This window comes from Petaurus breviceps, unplaced genomic scaffold (genome assembly GCF_028583685.1).
Source record: "Petaurus breviceps papuanus isolate PSGF00001 unplaced genomic scaffold, PetGlider_PUasm1.0 118, whole genome shotgun sequence".
Taxonomy (NCBI): Eukaryota; Metazoa; Chordata; class Mammalia; order Diprotodontia; family Petauridae; genus Petaurus; species Petaurus breviceps.
The window spans coordinates 21,118,535-21,141,093 of NW_027185616.1; the positions used below are offsets into that span (position 1 = coordinate 21,118,535).

General features: G+C 38.9%; 1 protein-coding gene across 1 annotated transcript in view; it reads right to left on the reverse strand.

Annotated features, from left to right (window-relative positions):
- Positions 1-5,194: 5,194 nt before the first annotated feature.
- The window catches only part of PTAR1 (protein prenyltransferase alpha subunit repeat containing 1), a 78,039-nt gene continuing 60,674 nt past the window's right edge, over positions 5,195-22,559 (reverse strand). Inside the window, exon 7 of the mRNA XM_069086995.1 lies at positions 5,195-6,361. Within this exon, the coding sequence (XP_068943096.1) occupies positions 6,316-6,361 (46 nt within the window). The 3' untranslated portion in view covers positions 5,195-6,315. The remainder of the gene's footprint in view (positions 6,362-22,559) is intronic.

A 22,559-nucleotide genomic window follows, 5' to 3' on the forward strand; every position in this document is an offset into this window, starting at 1 on the left:
TTTGCCTTCTCACTCGTAAGTCTTTTTTTGTTTGTTTTTATGTCACAGGATCTGAAATAAAAATGTTCTGTAAAATGGCTTAATGTGGTTGTTTTAAACTTTAGTACAATTGCTTTTAAGTGCTGCATCCCTTTATCTCTGTATGCTTCCAGGTGGTGGAGCCTATTCTGCCTGGGCATGGGTCCCATGATAGGCTTCTCCCTTTCCCTTTCCTGGGCACAAGTCAGGTCATTCCATCACTTTTCCTATCTTTATCTAATCTATGTTCTCTATGCCCCAAGACTCCCATAAACATGTTCTATGTTCAGAGGCCTGTTTGTTGTCATACTCTCTCTTCATACCATATCTCCCTTTGTCCAATATCTTAGAACACATTCTTATGCTTCCAATATTATTTCTGCCACTGGTAATAACTTTTTCATAGTCGGTCCATCCACAAAAATTTATTAAGTTCCACCACGTGCTATACATTTTGCTAGGTGCTGGGGGATATAAAGACAAAGAAATGTCTTTGGGACCCCGAAATGCACCCAGTGGCAATAGAAGAATTACTTAATAAAAACCACAGAACAGAAAGCAAATGATTGAGTAGGAATTCAGTTCAGGAATACTTTGCTTTTCACTACTCTTCGTAAGAGTTATCTTCCTCTGTGATTCCTTTGTGATTAGTAGCCTGGATCTTTTCATCTAAATGAACATAAGGTGAGCAAGGAAAACACACCATCCCTCCTGCGGCTTATTTGTGGAGGGATAATTATCTTAGGAGAGATTTTAGAGGGAAGTAATGCTTTGTTGTGAAAGGGAGAACAAAATAGGGTTCTTGTCCTTTCCGGGGGTTCTGAAGAGGTAATACCGTAGCGGTTTGCCTCCTTTATGCGTATAACCACGCCTCTGACAAAAGTGCCTCCCAGAGACTCAGCCCACTTGCAGTAGGGCCCTATGGGCTGGGTCACAGCAACCTAACAGATGATCCTAGCTGACTGGTGCTCTCTAAAAAAGCTAAGGCATCCTGTTTGGGTACCTTCCTAAGGGAAAGATTAAAGGTACATGAAACTGCAAAAATCATGGTATAAAATACCAACATGGCTATGCCATATAAAAACTCCATGATACTACTAATGATGATAGTAAGACAGTTCTTGCATATAAATACCAGAGACTATAGCAACAAACATAGAACACGTTTATGTCCTTGCACAACTTTCCATTACTTAAATTCAAGACAGCTAGCGCTTTAAGGTTTTCAAGGTTCTTTATGCGTGTTACCTCACTTGATAACAAATGGGTGAACACTCTGCAGATGAAAATATTCATCATAAATGATAGTAGTAAGTCACATCTATAGTCCTTTAATGTTTGGAGAGAGCTTTGCAAACATTATCTCATGTGATCCTCATAATAAACCTGTGAAGTCAATGTTTCTGTTATTCCTATTTTATTGATCAAGAAACTGAGACTTACAAAGGTTCAGTGATTTGTCTAGGATCAAATAATTAGTATATGAGATGGCTATAGCTCAAGATAATTAAGTTTCTTGAGTATTTTAATACATGAAGCCAATCACTGGAAGACAGCATCTTGAGAGCCAATCCAAACACTATTAAGTGATAGCAAAAACATACCTGTGAATATGTTGGGGAGATTAAGCCACCCCAAATCATTTAATTTCTGTCACCCTATCACCCCAGCCTAATTGATATAATTAAATAAATGAAGGGGCAGATAATAGAGACGACCAGATATTAACATTTAAATAAAGTGCTAAGACATGTCCTGTTATCCCTTCATAAGGTATGAAGTTTTCCATCATGAAATTGGAGGGCTGCTGGAAGAAGACTGGTTATATTCCTGGTGTCCTTTAAAAAGCTATTTTGCCAGCTGCAGGGAGAGAATCAGAGCATAATTCTGCATAGCTAAACAATGGATTTATCTACAACCCAAGCCTGATTCAATGAGATATGATGGTCCCAAAAGGTGAGATACAAGGACTCAAGATCTTTGACTTTCCCTGTTAATCAGAAAACTGATTTAAAAAGACATGAGTCAAACTAGACTAAAAAAAGAATCCAGGAGGGAAAAAAGTTTTTTTTTTCACCTTTTGTTTTATTCTTCATAAAGATTATCCCTCACTACCCATCCCTCACCTCTTTGTTGACTTCAGCTATGAGAGTAAGCTAGGTCAGTTTTGCCACAGATGAATGAGTTCTGAAGGCACATTTTAATTTCTGCATTCATTCTGGCACAGCTAAATTGAATAGGCCATGTTCATGAGAACTGCAAGAACTGAGACGGAACGAAGAAATCTGTTTCTTGAGAAACCTTTTGAGAGCTGACAGATTTTGAGTCACTCTAAATAAGGTCTATTAGGTTAAAGAATAAGATGTTCAGGGATTCAGGAAAGCACTCTTCTGCCTTCTTCCCTCCTCTTCACCCCCACTATTGGGGAATTATTTTCATCCTTGCACTCTCTTCTTTAAACCTATCAAAAAGTTTGAAGTGTAACTCAATTGGAAATCGTCTCAATGAACTGTGTAGCATAAATCTGAAACCTGAGGCACAATGAAATGTTTTTGCCAAGAAAGTAGATAGGTGTGTGCTTCTAGCATGCTGCTTATCAGAGACTGAACGCCACAGTCTAATTCCATTTCTATAGAACAAAGAGTAATCCCTGAGCTCTCGATACATTCGGTATATTTGGGGGGGGGGGGAAATGACAAGAGTTGAAAGATTGGGAACTTCAGAGCTCCTTAATTGATATAGAATTGCAACTTAATGGAAAAGCTAAAACCATTTAGAGAAGTGGTAGGCAAGATGCTGGCAATGGTTTGTGGTGCATAAACTGCCTAGTCATGTGTTGTCTACCCTACCACAGTATGTGTTGGTCTACACAGAGCAGAAGGCTCTTGAAAGATGCTGGTCAAACACTTCAATGCATCATGAAGGGTAACACTTTGGGATTTGAGGTCTTTGTGATTTATAGAACCTGCCCTTAGAAGTGTGCATTCAGCTGTGTTGACTTCTTTCCAGGGGAAGACCATAATTGGGAACACTCACTTCATTGATTCTGACAGTATACCCCACAGCGTGTGATGATGCTTCCTTAACAAAAGTAAAACATTGCCCTTTTTTCCCTCTTGTTCTCCCTATAAAAGGGCAGAGTGTGTTCAGTGAGAGACAAAATTATCTACAGGCAGCTAACTTCCTTTTAAGTCTATCTTTGGAAGATAGTTAATGGAGTCATTTTCTCTCACTTTCCCCTTATGGATCCAGTCACATTTTCAGCCTTATTAAATAGAGGAAGTTCACATCTTGAATTTAAATCAAGTGCTAGTTCTACATATGGGATTATGAAGTCATGCGTGGAGTTTTATGGTATTGTAACAGCATAGAATGGTCAAGAGAGCCCAGATATAAATGCACTCAATTTATTCTGCTAATCAGGAAACAAAGATGGAACACTGTTCAGTAGACCACTAGCATCAAACTCTAATAAAAACAGGGGCTGCTAAACCAAATCTAAATATCCCAACAGAGCTGCATATTGATTTAGGAAATCACATATGTTTATATGTTACTTTTTTATTAACACATCAACACATTAAAATCAGAGAAGAACTACATTTTAATCTGGTTTGGACCACACTCGGGAGCAGCCCATAAGCTGTGTGTTTAACACTTTGGTAGCAGAGCATACCCACTGTGACTTGGGCATGTTACTGAACCATCCATTAGTTTTCTTTGATTATCTAAGCATGATATCAAAGACTTGGGAGTCATCTTGGAAGAAGAGTTAATACACAGCTACCATATTGCTGAGAGGTGATAAATTATAGGCATATACATGAGATAGAACATATTCCTCTGCAGAGAGGGCATCAAAGTTCTGTGGCTTTGTTAGTATGGGAACTCCTTCTAGCTGACATAGATTACAATCTGCTACTTACCAGGTAAACTTTTGAGAGCTACCTGAGCCTCAGAAAAGGTAATCTGCCCATGGTCACAACACAAGTAAATATGAGAGCAGGGATCTGATCCAAGGTCTTTCTGATTCTTATTCCAGTACTCTACCCACCACTCTAATCTGCTTAACAAAAAACCAAGTTCTTTTCTAAAAAAAGACTGCATCCAAAATCTTGTCTCTCACAACTGTAATTCAGAAAGAAGGGGAACCAGTTTTCTCACTCCCATGCCACTCTATCCTTAATGCAGGGTCACATGAAAGAAGAGATTTACTTTTTTTTTTTTGTATTTTTGGAGGGGGGATGGCAGGGCAATTGGGGTTAAGTGAACTTGCCCAAGGTCACACAGCTAGTAAGTGTCTGTGTTAAGTGTCTGAGGCTGGATTTGAACTCAGGTTCTCCTATTCACTGCACCACCTACTTGCCCCAGAGTAGACGTCTTTAGCTGGAAACTAGAAAACAGAGAATGTAGAGCTTGAGATATACTGCTTTTCAATTCAAATAAACAAACATTTATTAAATTCAGGTGTGACTGTCACTCAAGAATCTTTAATGGCTCCCCATTGCCATTAGGAAAAAAATACAAACTCCTCTGTCATCAACAGTCTTTCACAATCTGGCCTCAATCTATCTTTCTAGACTGATTATATTTTTTTTCTATTCAAATACTCAAACTTGTCTGTTGCTGCTGTTGTTCAAAGATAGTGGATTGGTTTATCATTTCTTTCTCCAGTTCATTTTACAGATAGGAGAGTGACTCAAACAGAGTTAGATAACTGGGACAGGGTCACAAAGCTAGTAAGTATCTGAGGAAGAACTAGAGCTCAGGTCTTCCCGACTCTGGCCCCACTGTGCCACCCACCTGTCCCAAATTCATCTACTTGATGCTATTACTCTCACATAAAATTTCATCTCTTGAGTGCACGCTTTTTCATAGGCTGTGTCCCATGTTTGGAATGCTCTCGTTTTTTCACTTCTTGGAACTCTTTTGGCTCAAGTTTCACGTACTTCAAGAGGGCTTTCCTGATTAGGTTCCCAACTCAATTTACTTTGCATTTATTTAATTCCCTATTAGTGTCCCAACTCATTTCACTTTTTATTTATTTGTGAACTTACTGAATCCCTCCAGTTGAACGTATGCTCCTTGAAGCCAAGGGCTATTTCATTTTTGTATTCTGTACAATCATAAGATTATGGATTTAGAACTGGAAGAACATACGTCAGTCAATAAACATTTATTAAATGCCTGCTATGTACCAGGCACTTATGCTAAAGAAAGGAAAAAGAGACCTTGCCCTCAAGCTCACAGTCTAACGGAGAAAACATGCAAACCACTATATACAAACAAGACATAAACAAGATAAATTGGAGATAACCAACAAAGGGAAGGAACTAGCATTAAAGGGCATTGGGAAAGCCTTTCTGTAGGAAGTGGGATTTTATTTTATTTTATTTTATTTATTTATTGTAAGCAATTGGGGTTAAGTAACTTGCTCAAGGTTACACGGCCAGTTATTTTTGTGTGGGTGCCAAGCACCTGAGGCTAGAACCAATCCCAGGTCTCCCAACGCCGGGGTCGGGGCTGACGCTCTTACTCACTGCGCCACCTGGCCGCCCCTTGGAGGTGGAATTTTAGCTGGGACTTGAAGCCAGAAAATCCAGGGGAGTCAGGATGCAGAGATGAGGAGAGACAGTATTCTAGGCATGGGAAACAGCCAATGGTCAGAAATGGTCAGAGTCCGGAGACAGAGTGTCTTGTGTCACTGGCTGACAGTGTCAGAGAGTAAGCTATACTGATACTGAAAAGGTAGGAGAGCTATGTGGTAAAGAGGATTTGGGGAGCTGGGGGTACAGGAGTGATAAGTGGAATAGAAATGACAAGACTGGGCAACTTAGCCAGCCCAACTCCCCATTTTATAGATGAGGTTGGGTTGACTGGAATCATGTAGCAGGTGTTTGGGGTGGGATCATGGTTGTCCTTTACTCCTTATCTACTATGGCGTTCAGGTAGGACTGGCACCTCTGGCGTGAGGGCTTGCTGAGCCCTTTTCAGGGCTGTTCATCCACTCTTCACCCAACTCTCACCTGTGGCTTCCAGAAGCTGTGCATACACAGGGCCACACCATAGCAAAACTGTCTCAGCTGACAGGCTAAACCACATTGAGGGTAACAGGCCTCAAATCCAATAGTGAGTCAGAAGGATGTCTACCCCGAGCATATGAAGACTTTGATGGAATGGGTGGATGAGAACAATTTCTCCCAATGGCCAGGAAGGCAGCTGAAGCAGGCACTGTGTAACACTAAGAGCTTGGTTAGACATTGAAGATGTCAAGGTCATCCATTGCATCCTGGACTCTCACCAGTCATCTTCACTTTTGTTCTGCCATTGGATTCCAATGACTCTGGAAGAGAGAGCGAAGCTGATGGCTTTGTGCAACTCTGCCTCACTTAAGCCCAATTCAAGCATGAGTGAGGACATAACCCTCCCTCCCCCCCATGATGTTCATGGTCCTCTTCAAAACAAAGGAAGGGGGCAGCTAGGTGGCACAGTGAATAGAGCACCGGCCCTGGAGTCAGGAGGATCTGGGTTTGGATCTGGCCTCAGACACTTAACACAAAAACTAGCCGTGTGACCTTGGGCAAGTCACTTAACCCCAATTGCCCTCCAAAAAGCAAAAATAAAATAAAAACAAAAACAAAGGATGACCAATAACTACAGTGTCTAGTACACAGTACAACTTTAATAACTGCTGATTGAAAAATTACATGCAAAGTACCAGGTGACTGGGATATAAATGCAAAAGAAAACAGTTTGTGTCCTCAAGGAGCTTCATTCTACTGGGACAAATATAACAAACACATTTAAGTACAGTATAAAGAAAACTGAAGAGGCAAAGAGTATTTAACTATGTAAGCAGCAACCAGATACTGATGGAGAAGAGGTTGTTAGAAAGGCTGATTCGTTTTGTTTAGATCATGATCTCTAAATAAGATTAACTCTAGATAAAACTGCAGTTTCTCAGAAAACCATGGTGAGAACTGACCGGATGTCTAATGATATGTCTCCACAAATTAAATTCTATGTGTATCTCTCCATGTTAATGGATGAGAAGTCAGATTCTATTAATGTTATAGCAGAGTACAGTGAACCTTTTATATTGGTTGGAAGATACAACTAATGCTTGTTACATAGACTGGCATATTATATAAGACTCAACACATGTAACAACACATGATTCATGTGACCTTTAATACATACAAATTGGCAGCATGTATAAGTTTCAGAGACTATTAGACTTCTCAGATAATTTAGGATAGAATTCCAATGTGGCCACTTGATATGGCCTTAAGTCAACTCCTTTTTTTTTTTTTGAGGGGGCGGGGAGAGAGGCAATGGGGTTAAGTGACTTGCCCAGGGTCACACAGCTAGTAAGTGACTGAGGCCACATTTGAACTCCTGACTCCAGGGCCAGTGTTTCTATTCACAGTGCCACTTAGCTGCTCCAGGCCGATTCCTTAAGCCCTGTGAACCTTCTATTCCTCATCTGGAAAATGGGAATAATACTTTCAATACTTTGATCAGAGTTGATGTAAGGAAAATGGTCTGTAAACTTGAAACATAGCAGACCAATATTACTGTCATTGCATAAGATGCCTATATCAGTGTGGATTGGTGGAACTCTTGGTTATGGTCATATCTTAGTGTGATGGCAGAGTCTAGCCTATAATAATTATGGCTTCTTTATTTAAGTGTGCGTGTTGTCTTCCCCAGTAGAATGTAAGCTCCTTGAGGACAGGGCCTACTGCATTTTTGTCTTTGTATCTCAAGTGCCTCATACAGTACCTAGCACACAGTAGGCAATTTAAAAATGTTTGTTGTTTAATAAACTGCTTATTGATGAGATGCTAAAGTAAGAATGATATCCCAACTCAGACACAATACAACTGTTACTGTAGGCAAGTCATTTAACCAATTCAGACCTCAATTTCTTTCTTTGGGAAATGACTCCAGGTAGTAATAGGATCTTTTCCCTTTTCCCATGATCAAGGAATTAAAAAAATATTTTCATTGATCTGAAAATACACTGATTGAAAAATCAACAGATTAAAAAACATTTCTCCACTATTCTGTAATCATAAGTATAGTTACAAATTTCCACGTTAGCATATTATGACGACAGGGGTATCCTTTATTCTAATTATGCTGCTGTTGCTGTTCAGTTGTTTCAGTCATGTACAATTCTCCGTGATCCTATTTGAGGTTGCCTTGGCAAAAATACTGGACTGCTTTGTCATCTCCTTTTCCAGCTCGATTTAGAGATGAGGAACTGAGGCAAATAAGGTTAAATGACTTGCCTGGATCACACAGCTAATGTGAGACCAGATTTGTGCTCAGGAAGATGAGTCTTCCTGACTTCAGACCATTGTGCCACCTACTTGCCCATTTCTAATTTGTATATGTACATGAATTTTTATATAGCGCATTGTGGTATGACGGAAAGAATAATACCAGTGAAGTAAGAAGACTTTGATTTGAATTCTGACTTTGTCACTTACTACTTTAGGGAAAGTCACTTGATATCTCTAGACCTCTTTCCTCATCTATAAAACAATGGGATTGGATTACATGACCTTCCTACTTCTAAATCTGTACTACCAGCTTTCAATACTGCAAACTGTCTTGGTATCAAGTTCTTTCTAACATTGGAGCAGCATTTCTAAGAAGCTAATATGTGGACTGACCAGTAGTCCACAGCACATTTTTATTGGTCGGCAAAATATTTTTACTAACAAGTATTCATACATTTAAAAACCTATAAACTCAAATAAAACAAAACCCAAAATGCTTGATGAAAAAGGCAAATGATCCTTCAACTTGATATAGTCACTGTGAATAAGCCTTAATACTCAATTTCTTGGTCCAGAAGTTGAGGTGACCATTTGACAGGATGGAAGGGGTTATTTGTGTCTCCCTATGTACTATGGTATCTATTTACAATGAAGAAATATTTATTATCATCTCCTATGTGCCAGACAAATCGAACTATCACCATCACCTCCAACCACCATGCCCCTCCAAACTCTAGTGGAGATAGTCTAGGACCTTGAACCTGCCCTCCACATGACTGCTCCTGCTTCCAGTCCAGTCCTTGTAGCCATTTTCTTGGGGAACAAGCCCAGTGCAGATGCAGTAACAGCAAATGATTCAGAGGATGCTTCAGTTATAGCTAGTGAAGACCTAGAAAAGAAAGTTCTTCCCAATTAAGTCCCTGGCACTGTCAAATGGTTCAACATCAGGAACTGAACTTGGTGGAAATAACATTAAAAAATGGTACAGAGGGGCGGCCAGGTGGCGCAGTAAGAGCGCCGGCCCCGGTGTCGAGAGACCCAGGATTGGTTCCGGCCTCAGATACTTTTGGCACCCACACAAAAAATAACTGGCCATGTAACCTTAAGCAAGTTACTTAACCCCAATTGCTTAAAAAAAATGGAGGAGTGGCCAGGTGGTGCAGTAAGAGCACCGGCCCCAGAGTTGGGATGACCTGGGATTGAATCTGGGCTCAGATACTTAGCACCACACCCAGAAATAACTGACCGTGTAACCTTGAGTAAGTTACTTAATCCCAATTGCTTAAAAAATAAAGAAAGAAGGAAGCAAAGAGAATAGGGCTTATGTATAAAAAAAAATTGGTGCATTACCAACTATTTTGTTGCCATACTACAAGAATCACAGAATCTTTCCATCTGACTTATAGTTGAAATCTCTTAAATGTGTGATCTCCTCCTCCTCCTCGAGAGCAGGGACTATGTTGGTTTGCTTTTCTATTTGGATTCACTGCTTAATATAGTAGTTTTTCATATAGTAGCACAATAAATGCTTTTTCTTTCATTAGTACCTTCATCCATTTATTCTGCAAGAATAATTAAAAGGCTATTATAATAGTTTGGAAAGAGGTGATAAGACCCTCAATTGGAGTTGGGCCTGTATGAGAAGAGAGAAGGGGACTCAAGGAAGGAGTCATAGGAGAAGAAATGCAAGATTTGTCAATTTATTGGCTATATGGGGTAACCTAGAGTAAGGAGTTGAGGATAACACAGAGATAATAACCCACAATAGAAATATCTAAGTTTAGTAGCAAGATGGGTTCTGCCAGAAAGATAATGAATCCTGTTTTGGACATGTTGAATTTAAGCTGTCTCTGGGTTATCTAGTTTGAGATATCCAATAGGCAGTTGTTGATGTGGGGCTGTAATCCTGAAAAGAAACGGGCTGGATCTATGAATAATCAGCACAGAGATGTGACTGAATCCATGGGAACTGAAAGATCAAAGAGAGCGAGTGCATGTTTGTGTGTGTGTGTGTGTGTGTGTGTGTGTGTGTGTGTGTGTGTGTGTGTGGACAGAGAGACAGAGACAGAGGGAGAAAGAGAGATGTGTCCAGGATAAAGGCCTACAGAATGCTCACAGTAAAGGGTCACAAGCAAAAGAGAGTAAGAATGCTATCATTCAGATAGGGTAGGAAAAAAATCCCAGGAAAATGTTTATAGGAAATACTTTCTTATGGCATCAAACAGAATACTTACATATTCTATCAATCTATTACTAAACATTTATTAAGTGTTACCATGTGTCAGGCTCTATGATAGTCAATGGGGATACAAAGATACAAATAAAACAATTCTTGGTTTCAAAAAGCTTCCATTCTTATATTTAAAGATTTGTTTCATGTGTAGCCTGGGTTCTTTGCCAAGCTTGGGACATTAAAAAATATATATTTTTTTCAATTAACAGGTATTTATTTTCTCTTCTTCCTATATTCTTTCCCACTCTCCAAATGAGAAAAGAAAAAAAAACTGTAACAAATATACAATGGCAAGTAAAACAATTTCCTATAAATGTCAGTCCAAAAAATGTTTGTCTTATTCTACATGGTCTATTGTCTCTCTTGTCAAGACATGAGTAGCATTCTTCACCATCAGTCCTTCAAAAGCGTACTTGGGGGGCAGCTAGGTGGCACAGTGAACAGAGAATCAGCCCTGGAGTCAGGAGGACCTGAGTTCAAATCTGGCCTCAGATATTTAACACTTACTAGCTGTGTGACTTTGGGCAAGTCACTTAACCCCAATTGCCCTGCCTTCCCCCCTCCAAAAAGACAAAAAAAAAAAGTGTGTTTGGTCATTGCATTGATCAGACTTCTAGAGTTTATCAATGTTGCCTTTTACAATGTTATTGTACAAATTGCTCTCCTGGTTCTGCTCACTTCATTCTGCATCAATTCTGTTAAGTCTTCCCAAGTTTCTACGAAACCATTCATTTCCTCATTTCTTACAGCACATAGTATTACATCACATTCATACGTAACATAATCTGTACATTCATCGTCCAAGTTTTGGGAAACTTGTCAGTTTCCAATTCTTTGTCATTGCAAAAAATAACTACTATATTTTTGCACATATGGAGAGTTTTCCATTTTAATTTAATCTCTTTGGGGTTTAAGCCTACTACTGGTATCCCTGGAATAAAGAGTATCTACCTGGGAGATTCTGCATGAAGACCTCCTAATTGGTGGAGAGAATGCTGAAAAGACTAAATGAGAGGAGGAGTTAGTTTCTGAGAGAATCTTGTTCCACATGTGGCCTCTCTTAAAGAAACAAAGGGTCTTTTCTCTCCAAACGTCTTGTACCAACTCATCTCCTCATATGGGCAATGTTTCATCAGCATTTTCTACACCAATTGGGAGGGCCTCATGTAAGATGTTTTGGGTTTCACTGTAATTCCATTTTACATTTTTTTAATCAACAAAATACTAATGAAACATAAGGGAATTTTTTTTTTAATGAGGAGAAAATGGCAAGAGGTGTTTGGTTTTCCTAGCAAAAAGAGTGAATCAAATAATTCAGATGTGCCTTTGGCTACCAATAAAAATGAAGTAGAGTTTGTCCCTTTAGAAAAAAAAATGTTGTCCTGCAAGTATAAAGCTGATTATTTAAAAACTAGATCTCTTGTCTAGCCTAGGTCAGAAGATTGCTCATCAAGATTGCAACTGAGCTGGTTTGTTAAAACAAAGCTCTAAGTCAGCAAAGCTTTCCTGACACGGAAAGACAAAACATTCAGAATGAGAAAGTCAGTGGATCAATCGTCCTTAAATCTAAAGTCTTTTTAAAATGAATCGCCAAAGGGATTCTTTTAACTAGGGTCTGTCAGTTGGAAATACCACACATGAAAGCTTTGTATTTAATTGTTCTCCGAATTTGTCAGCAAGAAATCCTTTTGATGATTCCATATGTTCTATATTTTACATGGGACATCTTTCTTTCTACAGAAAAATTAGGGAGAAATAAATTAAATAAATATATCAGATTGTTTTTCCATTATTCTATATTATTGCATGTATTTTTACCTAACAGTTACATAGCTACCTTAAATATAATTTCCTAATGTGGATTTGCATTCTTTTAATGATAAAATAAATCAAAACCAAAAATTAAATGTTAAAAAGTTACTGTTTAAGAATTAGACACGATGGTGCAGCCAGGTGGCGCAGTGAGTAAGAGCACCAGCCCCAGAGTTGGGAGACCTGGGATTGGTTCCAGCCTCAGATACTTAGCATCCACACAAAATAGCTGGCTGTGTAACCTTGAGCAAGTTACTTAACCCCAATTGCTTTAAAAAACAAAAGAATTAGACATAATGGATACTTGATAAATTCTTGCTGATCATTTATCATATCTCAAGTCTAGCTAGCACTGACAAAGGTTCTCCTTCACTGAATCCAAGTCAGCTTTCTAACTATGAAACAAACATCAGTGATCTTGCTGTATAGCACTACATGTAGTAGGATCCATTGCATTCACTTATAATTTTTGGAGGAGGAAAGACTTGTAATTTCAGCTGTGAAGGTAATTCCCAAAGTGAAAGTTTTCCAATAATTCAGACTGGCAATTATTCTGCAGTTTAATATACTTAGAAAATAGCTGGGGAGACTTGAGAGATGAAGTGATTTGTCCAGAGTCAAATATTTAAGTGTATGTCTGAGGCAGGATTTGAACTTGGGTCTTATGAACTCCAAGGACTCTCTAGGTATGTAAATCAACAACATTAAAATCAGCAACACTGCTGTTTTCTTTCTTATTTATTATGATTCTTTTATGCAACATGACTATTGTGAAAATGTGTTGAAGAGGAATGTGTGTGTAGAGCCCTTATCAGATTGCTTGCCGCCTCAGGTGGTGGGGGGGGAGAAGGCGAGAAAACTTAAAATTGATGGAAGTGAATGTTGAAAACTGAAAACAAATAAATTAATAAATTGAAAAAAAATCAGCAACATTGGGAATTTTGTTAAATTCTACCTCTCCTTTCTCCACTGAGGATGGGAAGTTAGGGTAAATAAGGGTGTATATCAGTTTCAACTGATAAAAGCAGTCCATAATTTCCTTGCCAATGTATATTTACTTGAGTTCTTTAATGAATGAAAGTCATGTTGTTGCATAGCATTCCTTTCATGTGTGGTATAATCCAGCCAAACTCATCTTCTTGATACTCACATGAAATTCAATTTCCCATCTTTGTTTTCCATTGGCCATCTTCCATGTATGGAATACACTTTCTCTTCACCTTTGCTTCTCAGAATTCCTAATTTCCTTCAAAACTCATCTCATATAGAATATGAAGCCCCTCCCCCAATATAGAGGTACCTTCTCTTTCCAAATTATGATGTCTTTATTTTGTATATATTTTTGTATGCATACGATGTTTCTCCCAATAGAATGCAAGCTCCTTGGGGCCAGGGAGGTAATTTTTGTCTTTGTAGCCTCAGTGTCCAGCACAGTGCCCGACACCTGATAAATTCTTAAAAAAGTTACTGTGTATTGATTCTGCAGCTGCAGAAATGTTAGCTATTATTAACTGTAGACAGTGATCAAATTTTAAACAACTGAGACCCAAGAAAGTTGTATGACCTATATTTGAACTAATATAATTAGATGTAAACTAGCATCCCACTACATGCCATGCCCTGTGCTAAGTGCTGGGGATACAGAGGCACAAGCCAGTCTCTCCTCTCAAGGGGCTCTCAGTCTAATGGAGGAGACACCATACAAATAACTAAAACAAAACAAGATAAATTGGAGACAGAAGTCTCCATTATGTCTAATTCTTAAACAGTAACTTTTTAAAGTTTCATTTTTGGCATTGATTAATTTTGTCATTGAAAGAAAGCAAATCCACATTAGGAATAGCATTAAGGAAGATCAGGAAAGACTTCTTGTAGAAGGTGGGATTTTAATTGGGACTTGAAAGAAGCTAGAAAAGCCAGGGAAGCCAAGAGGCAAAGAGACATCCAGGCATGAGGGACAGCTAGTGAAAATGCCCAGAATTGGGAGTGTCAGGTGTGTGAACTGCAAGGGGGTCAGTGTTACTGGGTCACAGGGTACATGGGAGGAAATAAAGAATAAAAACACTAGAAACATAGAAGGGGGCAAGCTTATTGAGGGGTTTGGCTGCCAAGTAGAGGATTTTATATTTGATCCTTGAGGTAAATAGGGAGCCACTGGAGTTTACTGAATGGTGGTGGTGGTAAGGTGTCATAGTCAGACCTGCATTTTAGGAAGATCAATTTGACAGCTAAGTAGAGGATAGTCTTCTTGTCTGATTAGTCACATTTTTGTTCAAGGCTTACTACTTTGACCTGAGATATAAACAGTGACACTAAACTACTGAATCCTCTGAAACCAATAGGAAGTGATGCACAGTTAATAGTTTATTTAGGATTAGGAGCTGAAAGAGATTTTTGAGATTATTTAGTCCAGCAACCTCATTTCATATAGTTGAGAAAACTGAGTCTACAGCAAGGCTGAATAACCCGGCTCAAGGTTACACAGCTAAAGAGTGGCAAAGACAGGATTTGAACTCAAGTACTCTGTCTCCAAATCCAGTATTCCCACTTACACCCTTTAAAAAAATTATGTGTGTGTGTGAATGGAAATTGTGTTCATTTTCATTTCCACCCTCTCTTATGGGTCCTCCCTGAGGAGCAGAGACTACTTAAAAGTTAAAAAACTAATTCAGGGATTTTCTTTTCTCACACATTACCAACACCTTAATAACCTCAAGAAAATAAGTCTTCAGGGGAAAGATAATCTTTTCCCAACTCTGCTGAATTCTGAGCTAAATACAAAACTAAAATTGCTATTAAGTGCTCCCACTTGATCACTTTAAGTGCTGAAAGTTAGATAAGAGAACAATGGCAACAACATATAAGTTTCTTCACAAATAACATTCTTCTGAAATATTGTCTGGGGGGGGGGGCAAAGCCAAGAAGGTGGAATAAAAGCATGAACTTGGCATGGGCTCCAGCTCCGACCACTGCCAATATCTGTAAAAAAAATGACTCTAAACAAACTTTAGAGCTACAGAACCCACAATGACAGAAGGCAGACTGGCAGGAAGGGTCTATCGCAGCCTACTGGGAGCTGGGTGCAGTCCTGTGTGAGCCACACAGCTCTGGCCCCAGGCACCGGGCCAGCAGAGGCTGGAGCACACTTCAGGGAAATGAATCACCAGCAGCTGTGGCGGCTTCCAGACTTCTCAACCCATAAACACCAAAGAGAAAGCAGAACAGGGTGAAGGAAGACCACAGTCTGCTCCCTGCCCCCAGGGGGAGAACCGGTGGAGGTCTGATGGCTGCCGCATGGCTGCCTCCAAAGCTCCTGGCCTGCAGAGCATAGGGGGACCAAGTGACCATTCAGAGGGTAATCACTCTTGCTTTAACCTGCTTGGATCTGGATTGCGGTCTTGGGTGGTCATCCCGGGGTGTGTGGCCAGTGTGCCAGAGTGTGTGGGGGCTGTAAAGAGGGTGCCCTCCTAATAGCTTTGGCAACTGTGAAAATCCCAGCAATTTGGAACAAAGCTCTCTCCATTCTGGAAGCAGAGCTCTACCATGGCAAAGAGCTCAAAGGACAAGTAATTCACTGGCAAGATGACCAGAGGAAGCACTGTCAGACCATAGAATTCTTCTTTGGGGACAAAAAGAATCAAGGCATGGAGTGAGAGGAAGACAACAAAGTAAGAACTCCTGAATCAAGGGCTTCCAATAAAAATATGAACTGCTTACAGGCCATGGAGGAGCTCAAGAAGGATTCTGAAAATCAAGTAAGAGAAGAGAAATGAGAATGATGCAAGAAAATCATGAAAAGCAAGTCAACAGCCTGCTAAAGGAGACCCCAAAAAATACTGAAGAAAATAATACCTTAAAAAACAGACTGACTCAAATGGCAAAAGAGGCTCAAAAAGGCAATGAGGAGAAGGATGCCTTAAAAAACCAAATTTGCCAGATGGAAAAGGAATTTCAAAAGCTCAATGAGGAGAATCATTCCTTCAGAATTAGATTGGAGCAAATGGAAGCTAGTGACTTTATGAGAAATCAAGATGCTGTTAAACAGATCCAAACAAATGAAAAAATAGAAGGCAATGTGAAATATCTCATTGGAAAAACCACTGACCTGGAAAATAGATCCAGGAGAGATCATTTAAAAATTACTGGACTACCTGAAAGCCATGATCAAGAAAAGAGCCTAGACACCATCTTGCAAGAAATTCTCAAGCAAAAATGCCCTGATATTCTAGAACCAGAGGGCAAAATAGAAATTGAAAGAATTCACCTCTTAAAAAAGATCCCTAAAAGAAAACTCCTAGGAATATTATAGCCAAACTACAGAGTTCCCAGGTCAAGGAGAAAATACTGGAAGCAATCAGGAAGAAACGATGTGAGTATTGTGGAAACACAATCAGGCTAACACAAGACCTAGAAGCTTCTACATTAAGGGGTTGAAGGGCTTGGAATATGATATTCTGGAGGTCAAAGGAGCCAGGATTAAAACCAAGAATCACCTACCCAACAAAATTGAGTATAATGCTTCAGGGAAAAATATGGTCATTCAATGAAATAGAGGATTTCAAGCATTCTTGATGAAAAAACCAGAGCTGAACAGAAAATTTGATTTTCAAATACAAGAAGCAAGAGAAGCATGAGAAGGCAAATAGGAAAAAGAAATCATAAGGAACTTATTAAAGTTGAACTATTTATATTCCTACATGGAAAAACTATAATCGTTAACTCATGCAACTTTTCTCAGTATAAGGTTAGTTGAAGGGAATATATATGTATATATATGTATACATACATATGTATGTATAGGAGGGTATGTATGTGAAAAAATATATATTGTGTGCATATGCAAGTACATGTAAACATAGAGGTGAGAGGATGAGTTGAATAGGGAGGGATGATATCTAAAAAATAAAATTAAGAGGTGAGAAAGAAATATATTGGGAGGAGAAAGGGAGAGATAGATTAAATTATCTCAAATAAAAGAGGCAAGAGAAAGCTGTTACATTGGAGGGGAAGAGCAGGAAAATGAAATGGAATGGGTCAACCTTACTCCCATTGAATTTGGCTTAAGTAGGGAATAACATACACACTCAATTGGGTATCTTACCCTACAGGAAAGTAGGGGGGAAGGGTATAAGAGAGAGGATGATAGAAGGGAGGGCAGATTGGGGGAGAGGGTAGTTAGAAGCAAACTCTTTTGAAAGGGGACAGGGTCAGAGGAGTAAATAGAATGAGTGGGGGGTGGAATAGGATGGAGGTAAATATAGTTAGTCTTTCACCATATCTACTAGGGAAATGTTTTGTGTAGCTACACATGTACAACCTTTACTGAATTGCTTATCTTCCCAGTGGGGGGTGGGTGAGGAGGGAAGAAGGGTAAGAATCTGGAACTCGAAGTTTTAAAACAAATGTTTAAAAAAAATTTTTTTTAATGCAACTTGGAAATAGGATATATAGGCACTGGGCATAGAAATTCATCTTGCCCTACTAGAAAGTTGGGGGAGGATGAGGGAGGATATGAGAGAATAGATTGGCAGAAGGGGTGTTCAGTAGGCTCAGTATTTTGGGGTGGGGGGTTGGGGAAAGATGGGAAGAAAAATTTGTAACTCAAAATCCTGTGGAAACGAATGTTGAAAACTAAAAATAAATAAACAAATTGAAATATTATCTAAAATGTTTTGGTGATGCAAAAATGTTTAACTTTAACCTGTCTGTCCCTTCATATACTGAGAATGGTAGACTGAAATTTCAGAAACAGAAGAATCATTCCAATTAGAATGTAAAATCTTAAAGAACAATGAATTTTCTTTCAGGAAGACGCTATCTGTATTCAGAGAAAGAAATTATAAAAAAAATGTATAGAATGGTTTTACACACACACACACACACACACACACACACACACACACACGTGTCTAATGATGACCACCTCTACGGTGGGGGAGGGAAGGAAAAAAGGAAAAAAATAAAGTTACATAATAACTTTATCATATATTTAAAAGGAATAGCAAATTGTACATAAAAGATTTGCAGTTTCATGTACAATCATCTTTTTTCTCCCTATCCTACGATGTTATGGAAATGCCTGTTTTATTTCAAGTTCAGAATAAAATAAGTTAAAAATTAAAAGAAAAAACAACGGTGCATTTTATCAGTACAATCGGATCTGACACTTTTGGGGAGGAAAATAATAACAAAACATGTGATTACATGGAGCTCCTTCCACTATTACAGATGACTACTACCCTTTTGCAACTTAAAAGATAACATCTAATAATACAGGAGTTGTCGACTTAGGGGCCACACACCCATTAGCGTAGAGATTTCAGGGACTCTGTGAACTTAGATAGTCAATGACATCTTTATTTTCACTGACCTCGTTTTCTTTATAATTCTATGTGTTGTTTTTTATGTATGTAGAAACATTACTCTGAACCCCCAGACTTCACCAGACTGCCAAAGGGGTATACGCCACAAAGTTAACTAGGCATTGTCTGAGTACACAGAGGTTTAATGACTCACCCTGTCACAATGCTAAATAAATGTCAGAAGTCATGTTTGAATCTAGACCTTGCTGAATCCAAGATCAGAATGCATCCACTAGGCTGTTCTATCTCTATAAATCGACATTTTTCTTCAATCTGCACATGAGAAGCAATTTTTTTCCCCTACAACAAACTTTGTTACAAACTAGAACTCCAGATTGAAAGATGACTCCTTCCCTAGTTTTCTCTAGGATTCAAGATCAAAACAAATATAAATAGTACGATCAGAACAATTAGTTTCAGACGCCTTATGAAAATACTTTTAGTTTTATTAAAGTTCAACGCATTTCAATTCAACAAGCATTTATTCAGGGATACAAAAACAGGAAAAAAAATTGCTTCTGGGGGCAGCTAGGTGGCACAGTGAATAGAGCACTGGCCTGGAATCAGGAGGACCTGAGTTCAAATCTGGCCTCGGACACTTAACACTTACTAGCCGTGTGACCTTGGGCAAGTCACTTAACCCCATTGTCCTGCCCTCCCCCCTCCAAAAAGCAAAAAAAAAAAAAAGAGAGAAGAAATTTGCTTCTGTCAAGGAGTTTATATCTAACTGTATTAGTCCAAATATAGGTCGTGCAACTTTCCTGGGTCTCACTTGTTTAAAACTCGCTTGATTGTGGCCTAGTTAAAGATAGCTAACATTCCTATAGCTCCGATCCTACCTTTCCCAACCTTTCCTAGTGTCAGTATTTCCCTCTGAGATCTTATTTGCACTTCACATGCCTTTCATGTGCATAGTCATTTGCATGTGGCCTCCATTGGAACAGGAGCTTCTTTAGGATGGGTACCATGTTTTTGCTTTTCTCTGTGTCACATGATATGTGGCCTGTCACATAGCAAAGGCTTAATGAATGATTGTTGACAATCCTGGTGATGTACTTTTAGATTCCCCCTAGTGCTGATCTGCTGTTGCCACATGAACCTTCCCTCCCTTCCACAGTTATATTCTTTCAGATGTGGGGAACCTGTATGTAGCCTCAAGGCCACATGTGGCCTTCTAGGTACTTGGGTGTGGCCCTTTGACTGAGTCCAAATTTTACAGAACAAATCGTTTTATTAAGGGCGTTTGGTCTATAAAGTTTAGATTCAGTCAAAGGACCATGCTTAAGGGCCTAGAGGGCCACAAGTGGCCTCGAGGTTATAGATTTCCCACCCCTGGAAGAATATAAATGTAGAAGGGATGAAAGGTTCATGTAGCAAGATCAAATGCAAAAAAAGACTTCAAGCCTATTGGGCAGAACCTCTGCAGTGAATTTAGGCTAGAAAATTGACAAGAATCACAGGATGAGAAGGCAGAGTGGTTTCTGATTTATATTATTAGAGAGGAAATACAACTCTGGAGTTCACAGATCTGTTGAAGTATTATAAAAAGGATGGTCATTAACCTTACAGTCTTAAAGCTGGCAGTTCATACTCAAGTACGGTCCTGACTTCATCAATTCAGAAATTCCTTCCAATGGTGCAGATTTAAAAAAAAAATAGTATTTTATTTTTTCCAATTACACATAAAGACAATTTTTAACAAAATTCTGAGTTCCAAATTTTTCTCTCTCCCTTCCTCCCTTCTTAAAACAGTAATTTGATACAGGCTACACACGTGTAATCATGTAAAACACATTTCCATATTAGTCATGTTGTAAAAGAAACAGACCAAAAGGAAAAAAGAAACACACACAAAAAAGTGAAAATAGTAACGCTTCACCTGCATTCTGCCTCCATCAGTTCCTTCTCTGGATGTGAATAGCATTTTCCACCATTACATCATTTGCAATTGTCTTGGACCATTTCATTACTGAGAAAAGCAACTCGTTCATAGTTGATCACTGAACAATATTGCTATTATTATGTATAATGTTCTCTTGGTTCTGTACGTTTCACTTGGCATCAGTTCATGTAAGTCTTTCCAGGTTTTTCTGAAATTCATCTTATAGCCATTACACTCATATACCACAACTTGGTCAGCCATTTCCTAACGGATGCGCATCCCCTCAATTTTCAATTTTTTGCTGCTATAAATATTTTTGTACATATAGGTACTTTTCCCTTTGTTACAATCTCTTTGGGATACAGACTTAGTAGTGGTATTACTGGATCAGAGTATACACAGTTTGATTGCCTTTCAGGCTTAGTTCCAAATTGCTTTCCAGAACGGCTGGATCAATTCACAACTCCACCAACAGTGCATTAGTGTCCCAATTTTCCCACATCCTCTCCAACATTCATCATTTTCCTTTTCTGTCATATTAGCCAATCTGATAGGTGTGAGGTGGTACCTCAAAGTTTTAATTGCATTTCTCTAAATCGAGTGACTCCGAGCATTTTTTTCATATGACTATACATCACTTTCATTCCTTCATCTGAAAACTTTTCACGTTATTTAACCATTTTTCAATTGGGGAATGATTTGTATTCTTACAAATATGACTCAATTCTCTATAGATTTGAATAAGGCCTTTATTAGAAACACTTGTTGTAAAAACTGTTTCCTCATTTTCTGCTTTCCTTCTAATCTTGGCTGCATTGGTTTTGTTTGTGCAAAACCTTTTAAATTTAACATCAAAATGACTCATTTTATATCTAATAATGTTCTCTGTCACTAGTTTGGTCCAAAATTCTTCCCTTTGGGGTGGCTAGGTGGCTCGGTGAGTACAGCACTGGCCCTGGAATCAGGAGGACCTGAATTCAAATCCCAACCTCAGACGCTTGACACACTTACTAGCTGTGTGACTTTGGGCAAGTCACTTAACCCCAATTGCCCTCCAAAAAAAATTTCTTCCCTTCAAAAAATCTGTAACTCAAAGTTTTAAAAACAAATGTTTAAAAAAATTGTTTTTACATGCAACTGGGAAATAAGATATACAAGCACCAGGGTACAGAAATCCATCTTGCTTTACTAGAAAGTTGGGGGGGGACAGTGAGGGAGGATATGAGAGAACAGATTGGGGGAAGGGGTATTCAGTAGGCTTGCTGTTTTGGGGTGGGGGACAGGGGAAGGATGGGGAGAAAAATTTCTAACTCAAAATCTTTTGGAAATGAATGTTGAAAACTAAAAACAAATAAATTTGAAAAAAAAAATTCTTCCCTTCTCTGTGAATCTGAAACTATTCCTTGCTGTCTTGATTTGCTTGTTATCACCCTAAATCGTGTACCCATTTCGACCTTATTTTGATATATAGTGTAAGATACTGATCTACATACCTAGTTTTTGCCATACTGTTTTCCAGTTTTGCCAGCAGTTTTTGTCGAACAGTAGAGTTCTTATCCCAGAAGATGGGATACTTGGGTTTATCAAATGCTAGATTACTATGGTTACTTACTGCTGTCTTGTGTACCTGACCTAGCCCACTGACCTACCACTCTATTTCTTAGACAGCTGCAGATAGCTTTGAGGACTGCTTCTTTATGATATGGTTTGAGATATGGCACAGCCAGGCCACCAACAGTGCAGATTACAACCCATCCTAGGTGACTCTGGTCTATCTTCTCTCAAAAGTCAATCACAGACAGTATAACCAATGTGCTGGATACCTTCCTCACTTTCTCCCAACATCAAGGGAAAGAGGTGAGCAGGCAGAAAGGGGACAGCCAATGCAAAGACAGTGAGAGAGAGGAGATGGAAATGTCAGATTTGGCAAGTAGGCCAATAGTGGCATTATAGAGTCCATG